At 41.4% G+C, this 24,480-nt stretch overlaps 2 protein-coding genes across 2 annotated transcripts; both read right to left on the reverse strand.

Moving 5' to 3' along the window:
- Positions 1-509: 509 nt before the first annotated feature.
- Positions 510-2,472, reverse strand: LOC5514078 (DELTA-alicitoxin-Pse2b-like). The gene is made up of 2 exons (XM_032383647.2): positions 2,401-2,472; positions 510-2,161 (listed from the first exon to the last, which is right to left on the reverse strand). Exon 2 carries the CDS (start codon positions 2,158-2,160, stop codon positions 751-753), a length of 1,410 nt encoding a protein of 469 aa, XP_032239538.2. The 5' UTR covers position 2,161; positions 2,401-2,472; the 3' UTR covers positions 510-750.
- Positions 2,473-8,544: 6,072 nt separating this feature from the next.
- LOC116619169 (discoidin domain-containing receptor 2) lies at positions 8,545-20,891 on the reverse strand. The gene is made up of 10 exons (XM_032383645.2): positions 20,693-20,891; positions 18,174-18,313; positions 16,067-16,307; positions 14,951-15,053; positions 14,641-14,791; positions 13,738-14,078; positions 12,863-13,061; positions 12,416-12,538; positions 11,447-11,791; positions 8,545-10,665 (listed from the first exon to the last, which is right to left on the reverse strand). The coding sequence occupies exons 2-10, from the start codon at positions 18,238-18,240 to the stop codon at positions 10,565-10,567; spliced, it is 1,671 nt and encodes a 556-aa protein (XP_032239536.2). The 5' UTR covers positions 18,241-18,313; positions 20,693-20,891; the 3' UTR covers positions 8,545-10,564.
- Between the last annotated feature and the right edge of the window lie 3,589 nt (positions 20,892-24,480).

Raw genomic sequence — 24,480 nt, forward strand, 5'->3', positions numbered from 1 at the left:
AGCGGGAAAGATATGTAAGTACCCATTTTATTGTTCATTAAGCTCTGACAATTTGGACTTATGCTTTGACTCTTTACTTTATTCTATGATTAGAGTTCAAATATTATTGTAAGGTCTACCAGCCATAAAGGCTCATTTATGCATGTATATTTTCCCCCACGCGCTTTTGAGGTAAAATTCCTAATCCTTAGATTCACTTAATTATATTTCAGTTTACGATCGTTTTAAAATAAAATCACCATAATCATCGAGTCGGTTTTCCGTATTTTCGGCCCGTAAAATTCGCCGCTCAATTTTCCCGACTTTGGCTGGCCCAGTGGCATGTGAAGTTTGGACCTCCTTCCCAGGCCGCTCGCGATGGTTATAGTTACAAACCGCGATTTCAAAAAATGAAAAACGTGGTAGAAGTTGAAATCGTCGCCTCAACCAGCAGATTCCTTACCTTCCCTTCCAAACAAATGTGCTGTTCGCCTATATATGAGCTAGAGTTAGGTGTACATACACCAGGATTTTTGTGTGATTTTTTTAATGCTTTTTCTAACAGGTTACAGGTGCTAATGCTTGCGAGTTCTTAGAACTTAGAACTGAGCTTGTTACACGTTATGAACGCTAAACATGCGATAACATTACTCATACTAAGACAAAAATCTATCCCTTCAGTTTACCATTGATTGTGAGAGTGTTCAAAGTTATCGTCGATCCCTTGGAACTCTTTCGAGAGTGTTTCTGTTTACTTCGTAAGTATCTTTTTCATTCTTCATTGTTTTCTTGCCCGTCTCCAGATTCGCTGCCCTCCAGTTTTTCTGATGATGGCTCATCGTCCAATCCGCTGTTCTGCCAGATCGCAGACCATCCAAAATGCTCAGTGCACTGACACATTGCGTCCCCCGCTACGTAATGACAACCTCCCGGGTGATCATCACGCCAGCCTCCATCATACACTGTGGCTATTTTCTTCGTCTTTCCATCTTCAAAGCTTTTCATCTGGTTCTCTACACAACTATCGCCATTGCAGGAACAACCCCGTAAAAACTTGTAATGGCAGTCGTCGCCGTTGTTGCATCCTGGGTTTTTAAGAAGACACTGGAACACTGGTCTGTCTGGAGTGGAATCGGGCTCAAGCTGAAATTTCTGAACAGTATACCCGCCAAACTTCTGAATTTCGCATCCAAACGCTACAAATCCCTTAACGTACTGCTCCAGAATGCTTGCCCTTAGCCTTTCTTGAGCTCCAGCGAGACTTTCCTTAATGATATTCCAGATTTCGGAGAATTCATAGGCAATTGGTGATGGTCTCTCTTTGCCTTCTTTCAGGAATTGCGTAATAAGTTCTTTGTTTCGTTCAAAAAGAAGCTTGGATCTGGTCTCCACTTGGCCCCCTCGCACCACGACTTTCTTGCTCATCTCGAAGTCGGACGATTTTTCTATGTCTTTTTGTGTCACTCCCACACAAGCTTTTGCCCCAACTTCTCCTACGGCTGTTTTTCCTGCGAATTCCCCACACGCCTTGATAGCGAATTCTTTTTGTGAGTATTCTTTATTAGATCTAGCGAAGCTATAGCTATAAATGCTTGCGCCATAAATAACCCCGGTAACCATGTGTGTGCCATACTTGTTGATGAAGTTAGAGTAGTCATACCAGGATGAGGCTTTCGATGGATCGGATATCTTTGTTGGCAGTGCCCTGAAGTCGCGGAGAAATCTTTGCTTGAACTTGATCTCGTGAAGACATCCCTTTCTAAGGCCAGCATGGGCACTTCGGTCTTCAACTCGTACCACCAGACCTTTGATCTCTTCACTGCTTGAGCTAATACTACTTGTTACGGCATCAAGAGAAGCTTTCATACTATACTTCCCTTCTAAGGATGCGCTAATCTTAGTGTCGGTATTCAGGAAGTTGTAGGCCTCTCGCGTGTTACTGAAATACAGATCATTATTGGTTGACTTCCTTATTCCACTGACAACGTAGCATTTTTTCTTGTTAAAGGGTGTTGCTATTGTGGTTCCAGTGGGTGAAAGCTGCTTGGAGATCAAATCTAGTTTGGGCACGTTGAAGGTTTGACCAAGTGGTCCGTAATCGGTGATCTCCGGTGCAGGAATGTTCTCTGCGGAAAACACTTGAGCGACTGCAACGAGTGCGATCACCAGGGGGAAAATCATCCTGTGGAATTGAGAAAAAAATTAATCCCGGAAAAGCAGTATTATTTGGAGTTCCTTGACAAACAATTGGGGATCGAAGGATAGAAAGAAAAAGAAATGGATCGTCAAAAACTAATTTTTTCAATCAATTGACCAAGCTCTTTTAGACCCTCAAAAACCCATTTTTTATCCAATTCACCAAGTCTTTTGAGAAAGTAGCAAATAATGATAATAAAACACTATGAGTTTTCCTGTCCTTACCTTGGCTGCTGTACTGTTATCAGCGTAAAGTCTCTTGAAGACCAAGGAACGTCCTACCAATTTATACTCTCAGATCACTAAATAATTTGCATTATCTATTATTGTGCCACCATGCTTTTCATATTAAGTATTAATTTGAGACATTTTTCACATATTTGCCACCTGTTTTGGATAAATTTTTTATGAGTCATAGTGTTGCTCAAGAGGCTTTGCTCGGGTGGCCGTGACAGCCAGGTAGCCCGTGACATCCACAGACAAGGGCCGGATAAAGAGTGATGTGGTATGCTTGCTTGGTGGTAGGTTCATTTCCTACCCCCCCCCCCCCCCCCTACAAAAAATAATGAGATGTTTTTCAAATCTAAGATACCACAATGATCACTCAAGACAACGGTTACCCTGGTATAACTATAAGGATTAAAAGAAGCGTAAACTGGTCTGCGAAGGCGTTGAGAAAACAGAAAAATAACTCGACACTCGGTTGAAGTTTTATAGGACCCCCGAATGGTCCCCTCAATATCAGAAGCGCTTGAAGCAATAAGCAAATCCTCGCAAATTCTCGCGCATTTAGCAGTTTAGCCGCGCGCATCGCATTGTTTTATGTTGTCGAATATGCTCGCTTTCGAAAAAAGAATGCTCGTTGGTTTGGAAGCGTAGAACACAGGTTGAAACAAATCCCTATACTAGGTTTTTACAACCACTGGCGCACAGAGACATCTGATAACTGCAGACTGTTAAAAAGGACGTCTTTTAGAAGATATTCTTTACTGGAGTTTATAAATAAAATTGGTAAAATTTAGAATTAAGATAACACACTTCTCTTAATACAAAATGAACTAGAAATATTTTTTGATTTGATTAAAGTCAGAGCACAAAACGTAAACAGCGTGAGGTTAAGCACCATGTAATATCTAAAGAGAGCATTATGATATCTAGCTAAATGATTGTAAATGACAGCCGTTTTTAGTAACCCTGTACCTAGAGAAGTATGGGTGGGGTGGAGATGTTTATTACATTTAGTTTCCCTTTAGATGCGGTGCAAGAATAGTGCAGCTTTTTAACTTAGTCATAACTTATCAATATAACATGCTCGGTATCGTCAGCTCCCAACCTTTAGCTCGCCCTTTCCCGACCTGTCAATTGACAACGCAAGAACTAATCAACTGTTTCATCATAATTTCTTTAATTTATTAAAATAATTTGACTATTGAATTTTGCCACCCGTGTTTTTCTTATTCGAATTTGGAAAATATTTATGTCCTCATGGTCTCGGCTGGTGTACGTAGGCCACCAGTACAGGTAAAGATCGTAATGCTGTTGTTTTGATTAAAGTCCGCCGTGATCAAAACCGTCATGTTGTCAGCAATAGACGAGCCAAAACATTTATTTCCTTATTTTTTATTTATTGCATTTACGGAGATATACGCCGTACCTGCTTACAAGTTATTGGTTCTCACTTGGACGTAAGCGCAAGCGGAACGCACGTAGTTTTCCGATTCTCAAGAGAACATAAGTGCAAGTGGAAGCGCAAGAGAACGCAACTGCGTGATTTTCTTGCGCTTGTGCTTATGTTTGACAGATTCACACTTGCCTTGCGCTTCCGTTTGCGATAACGTATGCGCTTACGTCTTGAGAACAAACGTTAGGCTCCCAATTACCTAATTAAACAGACAAATGTTAAAACTGGCGGATGGGAAAAGAGGACTAGCTAGCGTTTAATAGGATGAATTTTCGCCAAATATTAAGAACATGCTAAGGAAATGCATAGACTCAGGAAGAAGAAAAATATTGCTTTGTCTGATGTGTTCTAAAATGCAGAATCAAATTGTGCTCATAATAACAACCTTGAACATTATTGCTATATTGATCATGTGTAATTCTCTTCCCAATAATTAATTGGCTACTTTATTTTATGAGCACTAAAATTTAAGGACATCGTTAAAAAAATTTAGCCATTAATACTCCAAAAATAAGAAAGGCCCAACCTACTAAAAATTAGATGTTCTTATAAAAAAGAGAGTGTAACGGGAAGTCAGTTTTGCTATGAAGACATTTCAAACATTCTTGTTTTTAAATAATAAACTCTCGCTTTATTTTCAAATCGCTCGGCTAATTCCTTAATTAGACATTTTATACCCTATGGAGGTCCACTTTCAATCTTTATTTTTCGCTTATTTACACGTTAACCTGCAGGAATGGTGTTGGCCATAATCTTGAAAAAGACGCCTGTATCTTTGTATGAGGTTTAAGATTATTACAGGTTTCATCCTGCACTCGATCGCCTTGTAAATTCTTTTAAATCATTAAAAAAAAATGCCATTCATTTGATATCTTATTTAATCATATATTTTGAATCAAATAAAAAAACACCTTCTCATTTAGGAAAATCTTGTCCATCTTTCCCTTCTTTATCATCCCTCTTTCATCATTATCCCCGTCCCTTCTCGTAAATATCCCGTATTAATGTGTGATTGACAGTAAATGTTTCAAATAAGCCCACTTTACATAAGGTGGAGAATACTGGCAAAGTAATGGCGAGTAATGGCAAACAAAATATCAATGCAATAAATTTTGTGCTTCCGTCCCTGACCTGGCATAAATAGCGCGAGAAAAATCAAATAATTAAAATAAATGAAGAAGCCAAAATCTTGGAAGTGTACATGTTGGCTCCTTTAATAGTGCACTCTTTTTTATAAGAACCTCTAATTTTCAGTTGAGGCTGGGCCGTTTGAAAACGTTCTTATTGATGTTCTTAAAATTGCAGCGTATGAAAATTACACACAGATATTTATGGTTATTATTATGAACACAATTTGATTCTTCATTTTAGAACGAATCATATCAGCCTAACAAAACAATATTTTTCTGCTATCAGAGCCTCGGTTCATAGCCTGTTCTTAAAATTTGGTAAAAACTCAGGCTGGACGTTCTTATAAAAAAGGTTTTATATAGAAAAGTGTATCAACTACTTATTTACCGAGCGCGAGGTCCGTACGAGTGAGAAATCTCAGCCCGGGATTAGTCCAGACCTGGGAGTCTCTTTGTGCTCGACATTCTGGCTCGCGTGAAAGAGGGTCCAGTATTTATTGCATACGCATGCGTGAACATGTACCAATCAGCGACCTTCACGGCAAAAGTTGAAATACGAGCGCGCGCAATAACGGACGTGCCAAAGGAGGGTCGATTTCCGCTAGACCTTGTCGAGTGCAGAGCTCCGAAAATCGATCATCGCTAAGTTGAAAAGAATGTTTTGTACATGTGAAGGAATATAAGCGAACTGCTTGGGATTTGTTTTCTATAAAAACGTGATAAAATGTGATTGAGAATCAAATTCAAAAAAAGCGCGCGCTTTAGGCAATAGAGTCATTTTAGACGAAAAATAACGTGAAAATAACGAAAATAACGTGAAAATAACGAAAACGGAAAAGCTTTTTGATTGATATACTTTCCAGACTCAGAAAAGATTGACAATCAAGTATTTACCCACGACCAAAATCAGCGTATTATTTCTGAAATAAACACTCGCTCGCCCCTTTCGCAGCCATCTTGAACTAAGCAACCAGGCCACGCCGCATATATGCGGTGTATTTTCGCGCTTGCGCATGCAATAAATACTGGACCCTCTTTCACGCGAGCCAGAATGTCGAGCGCAAAGAGAGTCCCAGGTCTGGACTAAGCCCGGGATGAGTGAGTTTTCTCAGTACGGACCCAGACTCGTACCCAGTCGTTATTTGCTGTCGCGGGAGATCCACAGGAATATAGTTAATGACGAGGGAAGAAAGGCCCGCCAAGGAACAAATCAAAACAACGACACATTACCGGGAAAGCATGGACATTCCTTTCTCTCTCGTGTTAGCGCTAATTTAGACAAAACAGTCTTGGTATGTAGCCAAATCCGACCATAAACATCCCTTTTTCCGATTTCGCACCCTCCTCCCCCCAAGAAAAATCATAGGTACGGGCCTGAACTTAAAATACTGCAGTGTACTTATGTGCAGAAGCTATCGTGAGGGAGAAGTAGTAGATAATAAATTATGTATATAGTACACTTATATGTTAACTCATAAACAGTATTCATTTCAATAGCTATTTTTATCTCCACCACTAAGACCCAAAAAGCTTTCTTGGTAAGTACAGGAATGCGGCTAGGGATGAGCACAGGGATTGCGCCCCTTCCCACTCAACCACATACAGTCTCTTTTAAAATATACTTTTTCCATGATAACCACGACTGCATAATCCCCTCCCCAGCTAATTGTCTGGCTTCGTGCATGAGGCGCTGTTGATAAGAGCAGCCTTTTGAAAGTCAGACAGACAATGCCTTCAATAAAAAAAATTCTTTATAATAATACTAGTAGCAATTTATTTATGTTCCATTACAATCTTATAAACAGATAAAGCATAGAAACAATGAAACAAAGGGTTAGTGCTCAGGCAAGACAGTGGCAGCAAAGAAAAGGGGGTCTTGTACAATTGCTTCTTAGTTCGTCGAATACGTCGGATTTTAACTCGAATTTATACCTTTTGTTATCACTTCATAGTTCCTATGGACAACTTAACACTCAGGAATGACAATGCAAGAAACCATACAGCAGTGAATACTACCGAGAAGGCACCAAGAGCAAACCACACCCGGCAGCGGATGTGATATGGGATGTTAGAGGTAATAATGATAACTCCATGGTGATTATAATAATACTCATAGTTATCACATTATCGCTATACCATAACTGTCCATTATCATCGTTTTCAATCATCACCACCACCATGATCATGAGCCACTACAATAAAGATTACAGAGCCGTTAGCATGCCTCAAAAGATCGGGGGGGGGGGGCACAATACAGAAACATTAAGAAAATATTGGGGGGGCACAGCCACGGCCCTACTGGTCATTTCCTCATAATTAATCAAGTAATCAAGAGATGTTATACGTTCCTTTTAGATGTAAACAAATATTTTGCATCCGCTTGAACGATGTGCAATCATAAGTATTTTACGGTGTCATTACCCACACCAGTGGACCCGATTTTCGGGACCGAAATTCTGACCGGACTCTGGGAACACGGCCGTTTCATAGAGCATTATTAAAACACGAGGCAACATACCAATATTATGATCTTTTGATTTTCGAGTACTCGCGAAAGAGTTCGGTTCAATAAGGCATTCTTAAAAAACGAGATAAACACCAAATGTTCTTTCGTCGTTAGCATACTAATATTATGTTATCTTGTCGTTCAGATACTCGCGAAGGAGTACGATTTAATAAGACATTCTAAAAAGGCAACATACTAATATTATGTTGTTTTGTCTAGCATAAACTCGCGTAACAGCACGGGTTCAAAGGGCAATAGGGAGTTTTTTTCCAAAAAAAATCAAAGATGTTGTAGGTTTTCTTTAGCTGCATATATAGCATCCGGTTGAACCATAATAAGTATTTCAATAATAGATTTCCGGTCTCATTGCCCGACACCAATAGGCCCCATTTTCGACGGACACGTGCGAAATATCATGGCCGCTTTGTATCGATGACTGCCAAAGGGAGTCCAATTCTAATTACACACCCAACGCCCAAATCCAGCACGCATGTAGACTCATCACTGTTCCTTAGGGGAGGGGGCTTTTCGCTTGCAAGATGGCGGCTGCTTATGACACAGGAAGTCCAAATCGCTAGCGAAATTAGTGTTACTGTCTGTGGAAGATTCAAGTGGAAGAAAACATCTCTACGATCAATTCGAGTGGAAAGCGACGATCAATTGGGACTAAATCACTTATTTCATAAAATTGTTGGTCAAAATTTGTGAATGATTAAAAGCATTATGTGGAAATACGAACTGGATATCACTGAATGGTCATTGCGAACAAAATCTTCACGACTATCAGCAAAACTGTAGTACAAAAGCTGTATGAATATGAACAAATATTTAACTCATCGTTGCAGAAAGCGGCAACAAATTGCTATCACAGTGTAGAAAAACAACTAACATATAAAATTCCCCCATACATTCATTTATAAACCACTGACCGTAGCCTTGGGCTGCCTGTGATAATAATTCACGAAATTGCCGTCACGTCTGCGTAATGTTTTTTTTTTTGCCCATTTGTTCTATAATTAGCTTATCATGTAACCAAGACGTTATGAATCTGATTTGTTTATCTACCATTTATTCAATTATTATTTACAAACGTAGGAACACAATGCTAAAGCCTTAAAGCCTGTATCATATTGGCTTTAAAAAACAGGAAACGAGCCAACTATCAGGCCAGTACACAGGATTTTTCTTGGGGGGGGGGGGGGGGGTTCTCTAATCAATATCTGAACACCCCCGAAAAAAATATATATTTTCTATGCCTTTGCAGTATCTCCACTGGATGTTTATTGTCGGATTTGGCTACAAATTTGTCTACAAATAGCACGTCTATTGAGAACCGAAAGTGGACCTGCGGCCGTTGTGTGTGGGCTACGGGCCTGAACTATCTTAATAAAAGTTAGCTCGTTTCCTGTTTTGTAAAGCCAAGATGATAACAATAGTAAACCTACCATACATAGTTTTACTTGTGTTTAAGACTTCAAACAACATAGCGACATAAGCAAGAGAGAAGGGGATATCGACACAAGATAAAAATATATTGTATAAATATATATATCGTCGTTATATTGTTGGTATAAAGGATATTGTCCGCTTTGGGGGATTTTCGAGGCTTTTATCATACTCGAAAAAAAGTGAAACGCGTCCTTCTCCTACTTAAAGTTTTCGATCATTGAAAATACAATATAATACAAAAGCAATAGATGTTAGACGTTTGTTGAGCGTTTTGATAATTAAAAGCCGCGAACAGGTCATCTGTTATGCCGACAGCAAAAAAAAAATGATTGGCTATTTCTAAATTAGCTGTCTATGTACAATGCAAAAATACATTTGATGCCAAAGCTATTTTACATCTTTATATAAATAACTGATTGCTTGATCTTAAAATAAACGCTTGCTCGTTTGCGGCGTGCTGTACACTAAATAACTAAATATACATACAAGATTATACTGCAGTAGCGCTCCATGTTGTATGAGCCATTTTGGTGTTGCGTGCGCCATTTTGGTGTTGCATCGCCATTTCGGTGTTGCACAAGCCATTTTGGTGTTGCACGCGCCATTTTGGTGTTGCGTGCGCCATTTTGGTGTTGCATCGCCATTTTGGTGTTGCAAAAGCTATTTTGGTGTTGCGTGCGCCATTTTGGTGTTGCGTGCGCCATTTTGGTGTTGCATCGCCATTTTGGTGTTGCGTGCGCCATTTTGGTGTTGCATCGCCATTTTGGTGTTGCATACGCCAGTTTGGTGTTGCACGCGCCATTTTGGTGTTGCATAAGCCAGTTTGGCGTTGCATGGACTGTGACAAGGGTTTCAAAGTCGCCATTACAAATAAAATTTTCTTGACCCCCTATTACTAACAAGAACACAGAGGCTATCCGATGTCATCAAAATTGGTTCCTAATAACATTTGATTTTTGAGTGCTCATATTGGAAGTGATCTTACTTGTGATGCGTTAGAGAACTTGAACCCCAAAGATGATTATACTAATATAAGCAGCTGGCGAAGCCTAAAGAAAATCTTGCAACGGTCGACCTGCACCGAAAAACAACACTGTATCTTCCTATGCAGTACATTCACGCAAAGTCTATCAGCCAATCAATTACTAATTAGCGATCATCTTTACGATCTTGCTCAACAAAATGAAGCAAATACATAGTATTTGTAAATTTCCAAAGCTAGTCTTAACGATGCTAGAATAAGAAACCCGAAGCCAAATATAAGCTGCATCTTGCAGCCCTCTTTTGAGCGTCTGTCATCAATGAGCTTATCATAATTAGGACTCAAGTGGAACAAAAATAATCTCTCGGGAAATACCTCTCGGTAAACAGTAAAATCAGTAAGCGGTAATTATCACTCCTGCGTACATCGTTTTACTATCACGACTAGCGGCATAGCCAGGATTTTTAACAGGAGGGGGCCAAAAGGGACTTTTAAGGAATTTTCTCCTGTATTTTAGATAATGTCTCATACATTTACTGTATTTTTGGCTGTTAAAAGGGGGGCCCGGACCCCTTACGCCACCCCCCTGACTACGCCCCTGACGACATACAAACACTATGAAGTGAGCTCCGCCATCACAACTAAGGACATAGCTTCCTCATCTCCGCGAGCACATTGGCTTTCTCCTCCTCCAGAGACATGTCACGTGACTGGGGTCGAATATTTGCAGCCGTTATATCATCTGAACAAACCAAACAAAAAGAATCTTTAGACTTGTCAAGTTTTTCATTAATTCCACAACTTAGGTTTATGTGCAGCAATGAGGAACAGAACAAATTTTCAACTACTTTTTATGATTATTCTTCCCGGGCCAGTCGGACCAAGACCCTAGTCGAAGAATAACAGCCGCAAAACCCAAGTGTACAAGTTAGCCAGATCCAAGAAAACCCTAAGCAAAAAATAGTCAACCGCAAAACCCAAGTGTACAAGCCAGCCAGATGCAAGAAAACCCTAAGCAAAAAATAGTCAGCCGCAAAACCCAAGTGTACAAGCCAGCCAGATGCAAGGAAGCCCTACGCAAAGAAAAATCAGCTGCAAAAACCCCAGTGTACAAACCAGCCAGATCCAAGGAAAGCCCTAAGCAAAGAAAAGTCAGCCGCAAAACCCAAGTGTACAAGCCAGCCAGATTCAAGAAAAAAATTGTCAACCGCAAAACCCCAGTGTACAAGCCATCCAGATCCAAGGAAAGCCCTAAGCAAAGAACAGTCAGCGGCAAAACCCAAGTGTACAAACCAGCCAGATGCAAGGAAAGCCCTAAGCAAAGAATAATCAGCCGCAAAACCCAAGTGTACAAGCCAGCCAGATGCAAGTACTATCGAAAACCATGAATGAATAAAGTGACCCGCCAGACCTGAAGTATCATCCAGCGAGAAACAATAGGTCCAACCAGTGAAATCCTAGGACATTCCTATGCCCTGGGTGAAGTTCTCTTAACTATCGGAAACCAACGGTAAGAATCTCACTTTTTTTGATGAGCAATTCGTTGCACTTGGTTCGATCCCAGTTGCTCAGCTTATCAAACACCGCCTCGTCCTCTTGTTCTTCCTGCTCAATTTGCTTGAGCTTGTCAGCTACATGCGTATTTGTCGGATCATTACGGCGATTTAACGAGTTTTTCTTGCTTGGGTTGATGATTCGTAGAGGGTTAAGTGGTTCGTCCGACTCGCTGCGTCCTCGTGTGTGCCTCTTGCGGCGACGAATGTACAGGCAGAGCGCTGCGATAAGGAGGATGGCTGCGGCGAGCCCTCCAACGATACTCGCGATAAGAATAGCTTCGTTTATAAAGCCTTTCCTCTTTGTGCCACTCTCTAAAAGCATAAAGAGTCGTTAGTGTCTATTCAGGGCCGTAGCAGGGGGTGGGGCACTGGGGGCACGCGCCCCAAAATTATACAGAAATGACCAGAATAATTGTGGCTTCTCCCCCCAAATTTTTTTTCCTCAATGTTTCTATATTGTGCCCCCCCCCCTCCAATATTTAAAACAAATTAAAAGGAAATGACCATTAGGGGCGTGGCCGTATCAAAAAATATTTCCTTAATGTTTCTGTATTCCCCCCTTCCCCAATATTTCGAGGCCTGCTACGGCACTGCTATTAGAAGTAGATAGTGTAGCACAAGTATTGTGGTTATAATGATAATGGTGGTTATCTCAGGGCCGTAGCAGGAGGTTGGGCAGCAATATTTAAAAAATATATAATGACCAGTAGGGCCGTGGTTGTCCCCCTCAATATTTTCTTAATGTTTCTGTATTGTGCCCCCCCCCCCCCCCCCCCGATCTTTTGAGGCATGCTACGGCTCTGTGATCTTTATTGTAGTGGCTCATGATCATGGTGGTGGTGGTGATTAAAAACGATGATAATGGACAGTTGTGGTATAGCAATAATGTAATAACTATGAGTATTATTATAATCTCCATGGAGTTATCATTATTACCTCTAACTTCCCATATCACATCCGTTGTCGGGGTGTGGTTTGCTCTTGGTGCCTTCTCGGAAGTATTCACTGCTGTATGGTTTCTTGCATCGTCATTCCTGAGTGTTAAGTCGTCCATAGGAACTATGAAGTGATAACAAGAGGTATAAAAGCCGACGTATTCGACGAACTAAATTTGACTTGATAATATTTTAAAGTCGTATATAACTCGAACTGTTTTTCGTCTCCCTTTAGGGTTCGATCCCCTTGAGGGTTCGTCTCCCGTCAGGGTCGTCCCTCTTAAGGGTTCGTTCTCCCTTAAGGTTCCGTTCCCTTCAGGGTTCGTCTCCCTTCAAGGTTCGTCTCCTTTAGGGGTTCGTCTCCCTTGAGGATTCTTCCCCTTGGGGGTTCGTCTCCCTCGAGGATTCTTCCCCTTGGGGGTTCGTCACTACTGTGTTCACACTGTACCTGAGACGATTTGTACTTCGCTGAGCAGTACCCACCAACCATGGTAGATAAAGTCACATGTCACGTATTTCCCGGTGTTCGGGCTGATGTCGACTTCTAGGAATAACGCTCGGTTCTTCATTCTTCTTTTACCAACACTCGGCTCATAAACAGTCTTCCATGCGTAATACTCGCCATCCTCGCTAAATGAGATCACAACCTGAAAAGGTGGAATACAGCTATTTTTTTCTACCAAAAGTAACAGCAATAAAAATATTGAAAGGTATTATGTAGCTGACATCCATCTCATGTTTCCATAGGCTGGTTCCTATATCTCCGGCTCGTTGCACTGTACCCCGGATAATCATTTTTTTAAAACTCATAAGAGGAGAAAAACCAACAAGCTATATTTGTACACCCAAAACCGGCCATTGTAAACCTCAGTCCTCCTATCGATTTATCCATTTTTCTCCCAGACTGCGGATCAGAGGGCAATTAAGGCACTAGGAGAGTTATCCAAACAGACCCACCAAACAGAGTAATCATTAACCCACCAAACCCCCGCGCGTTTTAGTTTATGTTTAGGAAGTTAGAGGTCACCCGGTGTTAGCCCCCTTCCCTATACGCCAAATGATAGTTTGCTTTGGCTTGCTGTTTTCCTACACCCCATAACCGTCAAGACAAGTATATTCTGAAACAAAATTCGCGTAGTGAACACAGGCACGTACCAAGGGTTGGCTGAGGGAGGATACGCAGTCATAAGTATCATATGAAAAAATCATAGTATTTGAAGGTTTCTTAATAAGAAATAACGCACTTTTTGGCCGCCAAGGGGTGAGGGGTGGGGAGGGGGCGCGCCTGGCCTAGTTGTTGAAGAAACCATAAGGTCACACTACCTTGCCAAAGAGGAGCTTCTCCACACCGGCCTGATTTATCACGTGAAACCTGATGAGCGAGAATTTGCGCATGGTGGAGAACTGGAATGTCACGCTTGGGCTCTCTGTGACCGGGTCACGCCATCCTACCCAGTAGATCCACTCAGGGTTTCCTGTGTCATTCCATGGGACGTTCTTCCCTAGTACTCCATCAACCAGTTGCCCTAGCCCGCCCGATAACACGCCTCTCTTGGTTCCGTATGCGAGCCGCCGCCCGTCGTAACCCACATCTCTCAGATCTCCAAGGCCGGTACCGTCTGATCTACCGTTACCCTGTGATACTCTGTAGGACACCAGACCATCTGAAGACAGAGGCATTATTAAGTCATTAGATATCTACGTACGTAATGACAGGTATGGCATGGTAGATATTCATTTTTATTGTACAATTATAATTTTTAAAAATGGTATCAATGCTTCCATTATTCTATAGTTCATAAAATAAATCCAATATCTTCTTGTTTAAAAGATGACAAGAAAAATGCCAGTGTGAAGTTCCACAACTTTTATCTCATTGTCGTCTCTATTGACCTCGTTATTATTTTTTTTTAATTTCATTATAAGTCGAAAAAAAAGCATAGAATAAAGTTATGCTATATTGCCATTCTTTCCCTATATTTCAATTTCTCGATGTTTTTGCTGCATATTACTGGGTCGCCAAGCAGGTTTTTACCTTGATTTGTCTATAGCCATATAACTCGACCTTTCTTGATCCGTCCAAGGGATGGCCATATAACTCGACCTACCTTGATTTGTCTAAGGCCAACCATTAACTCGACCTACCTTAATCCGTCCAAGGGCATAACCATATAACTCGACCTTTCTTGATTCGTCCATAGGGCATAGCCATATAACTCGACCTACCTTGATCCGTCCAAGGGCAGCCATACAACTCGACCTTGAGGCACCACATGCTTCCGTGACCCTCATGAGCTACGAACCGGACATAGCGAGCAATGTGCGGGGACAGCAAGTCATGGCGCTCAACATCCGTGTGGTTACCAGGGCTGAAAAGCTGCAAAAAGTGACTAGTGTTACGGCTAGGAATATTGTTGTATAGTACTAGGTCGCGAAGCTATTACGAAGTTATTTTAATCATAATTACGAGGTTAGTATAATCATCTTACTTGCGGTGACGGATGCCTTGTTACCCATATAAGACCAAGAATCTTACCGTGACGGAGACCTCGTTCTCCATATAAAGTCGCCATCTCCAAGACTCGTCATAACTTCTCTTGTACGACAAGAAGAACTTGGACATGTAATGGTATTCGAACCTGTAACGAGCAATTACCTCCGTCATTTTTAATATAGGATATGTTTCAGCTTACTTGATTAGGTCGGGAGGGGGGCGCGTAATAATGTATTTGGTGGAGAACCCTCGACTATATAAATCCTAAACATACCAAACCGATGAAATTGACGTTTCAAAAGTACACCGTGCTATGTATTTCGCCATACAAACAAGAAATAAAGGAAAGCTGATCGTTGGTTAAAAATGAAGAATCAATATCTTAATGATAAGTAGTTTAAATTCTCAAGCCAGATGTTCTGTGTTCAAATGGAACTAAGAACGTTTTATACCAGCCCCTACCCCGTCAGGGCGTGTCTTCACGAGCCCCCCACCCACCTACCCGTGAGCGCGTGCCTTTACAAGCCCCACCCACCTACCCGTCAGGGCGTGCCTTTACAAGCCACACCCACCTACCCGCCAGGGCATGCCTTTACAAGCCCCACCCACCTGCCCGTCAGGGCGTGCTTTAAAAGCCCCACCCACCTACCTGTCAGGGCATGCCTTTACAAGCCCCACCCACCCGCTCGTCAGGGTATGCCTTTACAAGCCCCACCCACCTACCCGTCAGGGCTTGCCTTTACAAGCCCCACCCACCTACCCGTCAGGGCGTGCCTTTACAAGCCCCACCCACCTACCCGTCATGGCGTGCTTTACAAGCCCCACCCACCTACCTGTCAGGGTGTGTCTTTACAAGCCCCACCCACCTACCCGTGAGGGCGTGCCTTTTCAAGCCCGACCCACCTGCCCGTCAGGGCGTGCCTTTACAAGCCCCACCCACCTACCCGTCAGGGCGTGCCTTTACAAGCCCCACCCACCTACCCGTCAGGCCTGCCTTTACAAGCCCCACCCACCTACTCGTCAGGGTATGCCTTTACAAGTCCCACCCACTTACCCGTCAGGGCGAACCTACACCGCAACCACCATCATCCCCTCCCCATTTCAATATACCCACACCCCTGAGGGAGTACACCCACCACCCCGATCAACACCCCTCACCTTCCACTGGACGCGTTCCGCACCCACACCCCCTGCGTAGCCACAGCAGATACTCTCATATCCCGGCCAAGGTCAACTTCTAGAAACTCCTTGTTTCCTTTAGGAATCGACGAGCACCAGCCTGTAGACGCATTGAGACGGGCTTTGTGGGGACCATATTGATCGGGGTCTAGGGTGGATGAGGCTCGGATGTGATTATCAGGAATGGTCCTGTCTTCCATGCCTAGCGGATCGTTGCAATCTGCAAATTAATTAGAGAACAATATATTTTTGTTAAATCAATAATCCTGATTAATGTTGAACTGATTTACACACTTTAATTGTAGAGGAAAAGAAAAAAATATTGGGCGATTGCTTGTTTACGAGAAAAAAAATTGTCGGGTTCTTGTGTTTATCGGATACATAGTATAAAATAGTTTATTAGTAAGCGTTGTACATGCCATCGTGGACATATCAATATTTGGGTGACCTTCAAACCCGCTCGGTCAATCTCTGGGAGGCCTGGGTCTAAGGGCTTTTCAAGATTAGTGAGATAAACATTTGACCAAGCTGTCAGGTTTTTTGGGACAAATTCTTGCCACGAGTCTCAAATTGACAGGAATCAGCATTTTTCACCATATTTTCTGGAGATCAGTGAGCGGGAAAACTTTAGCTCTTCTAAATATGGACATCAATGACCATATAAGGCAATGTAAACGAAGGACACTATCCTTGGGGAATATGTTTGATATGAAATTGTAAGTAAAGGGCAAATTCGATTATAAAAGCATTGGTTTCGTTAGAGCGTCCACTAACAAGAAAGTGTAGATAGAGATTCGTGCTTGAAGGCAAATGGACATTCGTAAAGCTGTAGCCTTTTAAAACGGGGAGTTGGCTGTATGTCAACACACCTTTGCGCCTCCTTGAAAAAGGTCGGGCCGACTAATTGTTAATCGCATTTGCAAATGGTTTTGATTGTCAAATGAATTTTTGAGCTAAGCCAATGACCTTGTCTTTTCGCGCGTTTGCAAGTATTTGATCTTTAAAGCAGCAAACTCTCCTCCCAAATGCAGCTCTGTAGGAAGAACATTTTAACTGCTATTTGGGAGTAAGAACCTCAGGAATAAATTCAAATTTAAAAAAAAAAATCCAATACAACAGAACATATATCACACTTTCTTTTAACGCACGATCAGCAAAAAAACATCTCATCGAATAAAATCCCCTCTCACAGAGGCCATGACATTCGCCGTTATGGGGGGAATTTCACTCATTAGTGATTTTGGGCGTGGCACGAATAAAACTGAAACCCAAAAGAAAAAAATCACTGTTTCTCAGCTTGCCTGTTTCTTAGGCCATAATTTTCAAGTTAAGTTTCTGGTTAAACTAATTAGCAAAAATTCTTTCGTCGACAGCTCCTTTTCCTTGGGGCTTTTTTAACGGCTTCACACCAACCATTCACCAATTTTCGTCACTTGATAAAAGCCATAAAGAATCAATCGCGAAATGTTTCCCATCTGAAAGGACATTATTATATTTTAAATTTAATGAACCCTCATTTTTTTAAGACAGGTTTTCAAAGTCCCGATGAAATAAGCTTCAGAAATTTTCTGTAGATTGAAACTATTTAAATAAAGATTCCTCATTAATAACAACAGATGATAGGTTTCAAAAGGGTCCTTACTTATGAGCCCCTATCCTTACTAATGGCGTTTTGTGGTTAATACTTTGCATTACCCGTAAAAAATTCTTCGCCGCGCGGTCACTCCATTAATACAGTAAAACAAGGAGGCAATTTAAAATCTTTTAACTTAAATCATAAAACTAATGACAACAATCAGGAATCCCTATTTCTTGAATATTTTTCTACTCCGTTTATACAGTAGAACAAGGAGGCAATTTAAAATCTTTTAACTTAAATCATAAAACTAATGACAACAATCAGGCATCCCTATTTCTTGAATATTTTTTTCAACAAGCTCTAACATAGACATTGACTTTGTTTTAGGCGAATGGATAGAATGCTTTGCGAACTATATAAGTGTTTTAGCAGGGTTAGTGTACAATGGTTTTTAAAAGAGCGGAGTAACTTTATAATGATGTTGAGGGTAGAATAAATGTGACTTACTTGGAAATGTTCTTCTACTTTCAGCTGACGCGATGACGAGAAGGAGGGCGAGACATAGAGTCCCCATTTTGCTCCTGTTACTGTCCGTGAGAGATGGAGACTTAAACCCTGGAACAAGCGGATGGATGGAGACCTAAGCCCTGGAACAAGCGGATGGATTTAGGTTACTTGCTCCTCTTTACCTTCCTTGGTCTAATGCTAAATCGACATCCTTTTTTTAACTTTCGCGCTAATTCGCGTCACGGGGCACTTCCCCTTGAGAGGTTCTAGCTACATGACTCCTCACGTTTGGACCTGCGCGGTGGTGCTGCGCAACCGAGGCCATAAGCTTGATTTGTTGAAAAAAAAAACTTTAAATACTTTGATGGATATAGGGCATGGGGTAAAGGGCATCAAAACTGGAGGCATATTTGGACATCTTATAATAACAGCTGTCGATCAGTTTCTAGGAATCTGTCTCTATGAAAGCAATTTCTATGAATTAATTATATGAATAGAAACCCGACCCCTTCTCCGGTAGTAATATAAAGTCCTTTTACCTTCTACTCGAGACATACCTTTCAAAAAATCAGTATTACACTCCAATCAGTAGCCCATATCCCGGCCCTTCTATATCCTATTGTCAAATTTTACATATCCAGTGACATTGTTATCTCTTTTTCTGTGACCTTTTTAACTTTATTCTTATTAATGCTCACGTATTTTCTTTTGTCTTTGACCATCGCTCTGGTTTTCCATCCTGCTTCAAATTACGTCACGTTTTAGCAAATTAAATTGGCTCACTATTTTTGGGGGTACTTGAAAATGACTTGTGACGGTTTAAAGACAATGCCTAGTCTTCTAAATAAAGTCCTCATTTATTGAAGCTGTAAGTCTCATTTATTGAATCTGTCTCCGGGTTCCAGAGGCTCCAAGCTTCGCGGCGATTTAAAACGTTTTGAGCGAAGCGCTCAAATAAAAAAAAAAATTCGTTTTCGCTGCGAAGCTCGGAGCCACTGGTATCCAGGGTAAGCTATCTGTGAATGCAAACCACTTCTTATGCCTGGTGTCATCATGCGCGGAAACTTGCTTACAGAAGCAGCATACATTATTGACAGAGGACAGAGATCTGATAGATTAACTACAATACAATAGGAGGTAAGTCTCGTTATTGATTATAAACAATCCACCGCGACCGTAACGAGAAGGTACTGTGTTTGCTCTGCAAGTATCTATGGTGATTATATGTAATCTCTGCTCACATGATAAAAGAACATTCTACGACTTTTCCATTAGCAATCTGCGTACATTAAAACACGATCGCGCCCGCTAAAGGTCATTTCCTTAATAAAGCCACATGCAGTAATTGACAATAGCTCAGAGTTGGCATTTTGCCTTCATTCCATCGAAACCGCAAAACGCGTGAGGGTAATAGGGCTAGGGTAACCTTGGTAGGATCTGGTAGCTTCTTTTTGTCACAAAGCTATACCAACAGTATTTTAAGTGCACTCATCCCTGCCCTTAGAGTATCGCCATTATTCAGTAGGTACCTCTTGGACTAAGACTACCTTCTAAGTAAAGGTCTTACGCGGGAGTGGTTGGACCTTGTCCAACTTTATGTTCTCACTATGACGCAGTATTAATGTATACTTGATAGTCATCCTTTGGTGGGGAGAATATTACATCTCTCTTTTGCTCGCTCACAATGACAAGTAGGTCTAAAATAGAGCAACTCACAATACAAATTATCTTATCTCTGGATACAATTTAACCACAATGAATAGACATTTGTATCACATGAGATGGTAACTATTTGCCATAGGCAGATAACAGGAAGCAGATTATAGTGACTTTTTTACTCCTTTATGATATAAGCCGATTACATAAGAAATAACTACATTTTTTTGGAAATGAAAATTCTAATTTCCAGAGAGCAAGGCTGAACAAACTTTCCCGATGTAATATTTTTCACACATGGGAACAATATTGGGCCATATTGGAACACATGAAATGAACAGTATCAAGCAGAATTTATAACCGTACCACAATGCGTTAAGATTGAAGCGATAAAGGCTTTGTGCTTTCGCTATCAGTTTTTTCAAGTCAAAATAATGCTTTTTTCGCGCGTTGATCAAATAACATCCGGGCTATCAACCCAAACAAGCGTCGCACACAATGGCTTGAAATGCAGATAAACAGAAATAATTACAAATAAATTAAAATCCCTTGGAAAGCACAACAGCCGTTAACGCGAGCGAAATGCTCCGACTTGTAATCGCAGAGATGTTCGCCTTTTTCACGGCCTCGCGGAACGTGACAGCATAAGTGAGCGGGATTATTAAGTGTTGCTCTCTGTCCGGTTTTACATGATACTCCAGGTACCCCACTATTGTAGACACAAAACAATAGTAACGATTCGCGACAATTTGCAGACATGTCTGGTCGGGTATAAAATCGCCCCCCTATACCACACCCCCACAACGCAGCGCGCTATTCCGCCACGACAAGAAACGAGCGGACATCGACGGACGTAGACTCACCTTTACCGTAAGAAAACAGTAATCGAGGCAAGTAGGGCAAACAGTTACGATCGATAACTCAATATCAGACGAACCGCGACTTGACTTCACTCTCGTATGCGCGCTGCCTTGATCTGCCGCGCAATAGGAATTCAAGCCGTTTTGTTTTTGTGCGACCAGAGGCGATATCTGAGTAGGGCGGCCGGGCATCCCGTGATCAGATGCCACTTCAGTAGCAAATAGGCGATTGCGGTTGAGATGCGCATTGTTGGCAGCCGCTGCTGGCTTTTACTGTCACTTCAGTCATGTCAGCGAGAGATAGTCAGATTTACGACATAACCTTGGGACCTGAGACAGGAATAATTCCAATAAAACCGGTTTGACAAGTTTTCAGCGGGATGATGACCTCGTAATTCGTCTAGATAAAGAAAATGCTCTTTTTTGTATTTTGTTTCATTGTGTCATTGAATAAAAAACATATTCTGGACCTCGAATTTCCAAAAAAGGAATTTATAAAATAAGCACAAAAAGTTTAAAAAAAAAAATAAAGCTTTCCAAAACCAAATACGAAATCCCTTACCCGCGCAAACTCTTTTTGTCTTAATACAGCTTTCTAGTCTCCTCGGAGCCACTTGCGAAGAGACTACCGGTTTTAGAGCTATGGGCCGTTTTTTGAGGTTTTCAAGGCTGGAAATGGGGGGGGGGGGGGTGCGCAGTCATAGGAATCATATAGAAAAAGCATACTATTTGAAAATTCCTGTGTACGCGCCTGCGATGTTCTTATATTTTAAGTGTATATAGGAAAAAAAATACCCAATGGAAATGATTGATGCAATAATATATAGGGTTCTTATTATGAACACAATATTATTCTGCATTTAAGAACTGATCACCCTTGGTTAGAACATGATGTGTCTCAGCAGCAAAATCATGTCATGCAGGACGTTCTTATAAAAAAAGTTCTTATAAAAAGAGTGTAGTGCAGTAGAAATATAGCATTGTAATGTAATCACTATTTGTTACAATTAACAGAGTTGAACGTTGATTATACAAGGGAAAGGAAAATCAGGAGATCTCGTTAAATCGAGATAATTACGTAAGCATGTTTCTGCTGTGGCGTCGTTCCGGAATTGAACATTATCCATTGAGATTTACAAGTATTTGATGACTTATTCCGTGCAAGGGGCAAATCATTTACCACCCCCACTAGTTGATAAGGAACTAGGGACCCAAGAGAGCGAGATGACTGTCATTTGCACATCCTTGCTGCGTTGTAATGAAGCTAATATAAGCATCTGTGCGAAATGAACTGAGCCGTGTCCGCGCCGTGCGCTTTTAGTTAGAAAGAACGTATTTCAGGAAACTGGAATGGGTAAAATAAACGAAACTTTGTGGTACAAGAGTGTGTCGGTGGGGGCAGTGGAATTGGAATCCATAGGGGGGGAGGGGGGGGGGGGGTTCCAAATGAAAAATTTATAAAAAAAAAAAGAAAAGTCAAGGTTGTAGTTAGAAGGGGTGTTTTGAAGTTAAGGGTCCAAGTCAAGTTTAAATGCTTCACCTCTAAATGGCTTAATCCATTCGTGACCCCCCTCTAAAAAATAATTTAAAAAAACAGGTTTAGTACAAAGATAATATGAGACAAGTCTCAAATCGGTTTTATTAAAAACAATCCGAGAGAAGTATAGATGCACAAACTGTTCTCGCGATTTCGGACATTCTTGTTAATATCGCAAATTGGTTTTATGTGGAATTGCGTTGTTTAAGACGTGGTCTGGCTCTTGCTTGGCATCGGAAAGCGATTATCGAAAGTTCGGAAAAAACTGACAGCCCCCCGAGTTTCACAAGCGCGGAAACGGTTCGTATTGTGCTAGCGTCACAGAGTGTACGTGTTATGAGATAAAGGAGTGATCGGATTCACGTAAACCAAGATGTCAAGAGGTTCATAATATAGGTCAAAGTGAGGACAGAAACTAGATAAACCTTCGATTTCGCTAGGGTACAACACAATCAATGTTAAACCTGTAGACCACAGAACACTACCTCGAGGCCAATAAGAAATGTTTAGGGCCTGAAAGAATTGCCATGCTAAACGTCCGGCATTGGTGTAGTGGACCAACGCGCTGCGCCCCGCTACTCCCGCTAAACCGCGAATCGAGTCAATCAACAAGCAGGGGCGCCTCCAGAAAGTGTAGTCCACATCACAGCACAAACGCTCGTACAATAAATGGGTTTATTGAGTAACTAGTTTAAAAAAGAAAACGAATAGGCTTAAGTCAAGGGTCGCGAAATATTAAAAGTCTCGTTAAAATTTCGCAAAAGTCTCGAAATCTCGGAGTTTCTCTTCATGGTCTGGGATATTTTTCTATCCTGGTCTCGAAGTCTCGGATTCTCTCACGGTCTCGGAGTCCCGGATCTTTGTTAAACGTGCTGGCTTGGATTTTTCTTTACCAAGGTCACGGATTTCCCCTTTTATTTTGAGTCTTGTTTTCCGATCTAACCAATTTTGCTAACAAAGAACAAGGTTTAAGCCATTTTCAAATAATTTCTTTGTCTTTGTTTTATAGAAGGAAAATCTCGGGATCGGTTAAGAGACCTTCACAGAATCTCGAGCTCGGATTCTCATCACTTCGCACTTACAATCACAACCCCCCTCCTCAATCGTTAAATGTAAAAGATTGTTTATACATACGGACGAAGATTCCCAGCTCTGTGCTCTCGCACATAGACGTAAAATGCGCGAAAGACAAAAGATCACGATTTTGCTTATTTATTTTTTTTCATGCAATTTGTTTTCAAGTCGTCACCGGAATTCCGCCAACTTAACCCTTAATAACGGCTTTCCGCTTACGGTCGACCCACACCAGCCCGAAAGCGGAAGGTTTGTATTAATCGACCGCAAACACGTGTGAGTGAAAGGTAGACATTTTGCTCGGAATTGCCCTTAAAGCACTGGTTAAACAACGCTTGAAATCTGAATAATCTCTATTAGAAATTCTTTACTGACGCAAGGGGGGACTGTTCTAAAATCATAAAACCAAAATTTCTAGTTTAAACCAAGACATATTTGACATGCTGGTGTACTTGCCATTTCGCCTTTCACAGCATGTTTTGCATGATAACGATATTACACAAGACCCCCGATATTTTTCGCTGTTTCTCAGCGAGCTGGCGTGGCGTAACTGACTAAAACAGGGCTCGGATCCTGGGTATTGCCTCCCGCGCGGGTAACTCAGGTTCTTTTGTGTTGCTAGATATCGCCAGATAGCGGTGCTGGGGCCGAAATAGTCTAGCTTAGCCGTAAAGCTTTAGCTACCATACGGCGTATGTCTGGAGTATGGTCTGTTGTTTTCTTCATATTTCATCTGATCTGAGGACTCGTTCGATCCTCGGGCAATTGGCTCTACCTTTTTTTTTCTATTACTTGTCAGAGCTTATTATGGCTTTATATTTTTTCATGTCATTTCCGTTTTCGGTTATATATTTCATGTGCTAGACAGGCGACGGGTCTGTGCAGGATTAGATATTCTTTAATATAGTAATAAAAACAGGAGGCCGCTTTTTTGATGGCCGAATACAGTGCTCGCGCCCATCCCTACGCGGCTGGTTCGATTATGCTTCTAAAGCCACTTGTGTTTTTTAAAATAATCAAGACAATCCATAGTTTTACTGAATTCGCATCTTTTTAAGAGCGGCCTCCTGAAATCATTGAACCTACCACTGACACCCTGCCCCCCCCTTGACAACGTACATACGGGTGGAAATCTATAATTTACCTTTGGAATCCCAAGGGATAAACTGACAGACATGTG

The sequence above is a fragment of the Nematostella vectensis genome, chromosome 2, assembly GCF_932526225.1.
Source record: "Nematostella vectensis chromosome 2, jaNemVect1.1, whole genome shotgun sequence".
NCBI lineage: Eukaryota > Metazoa > Cnidaria > Anthozoa > Actiniaria > Edwardsiidae > Nematostella > Nematostella vectensis.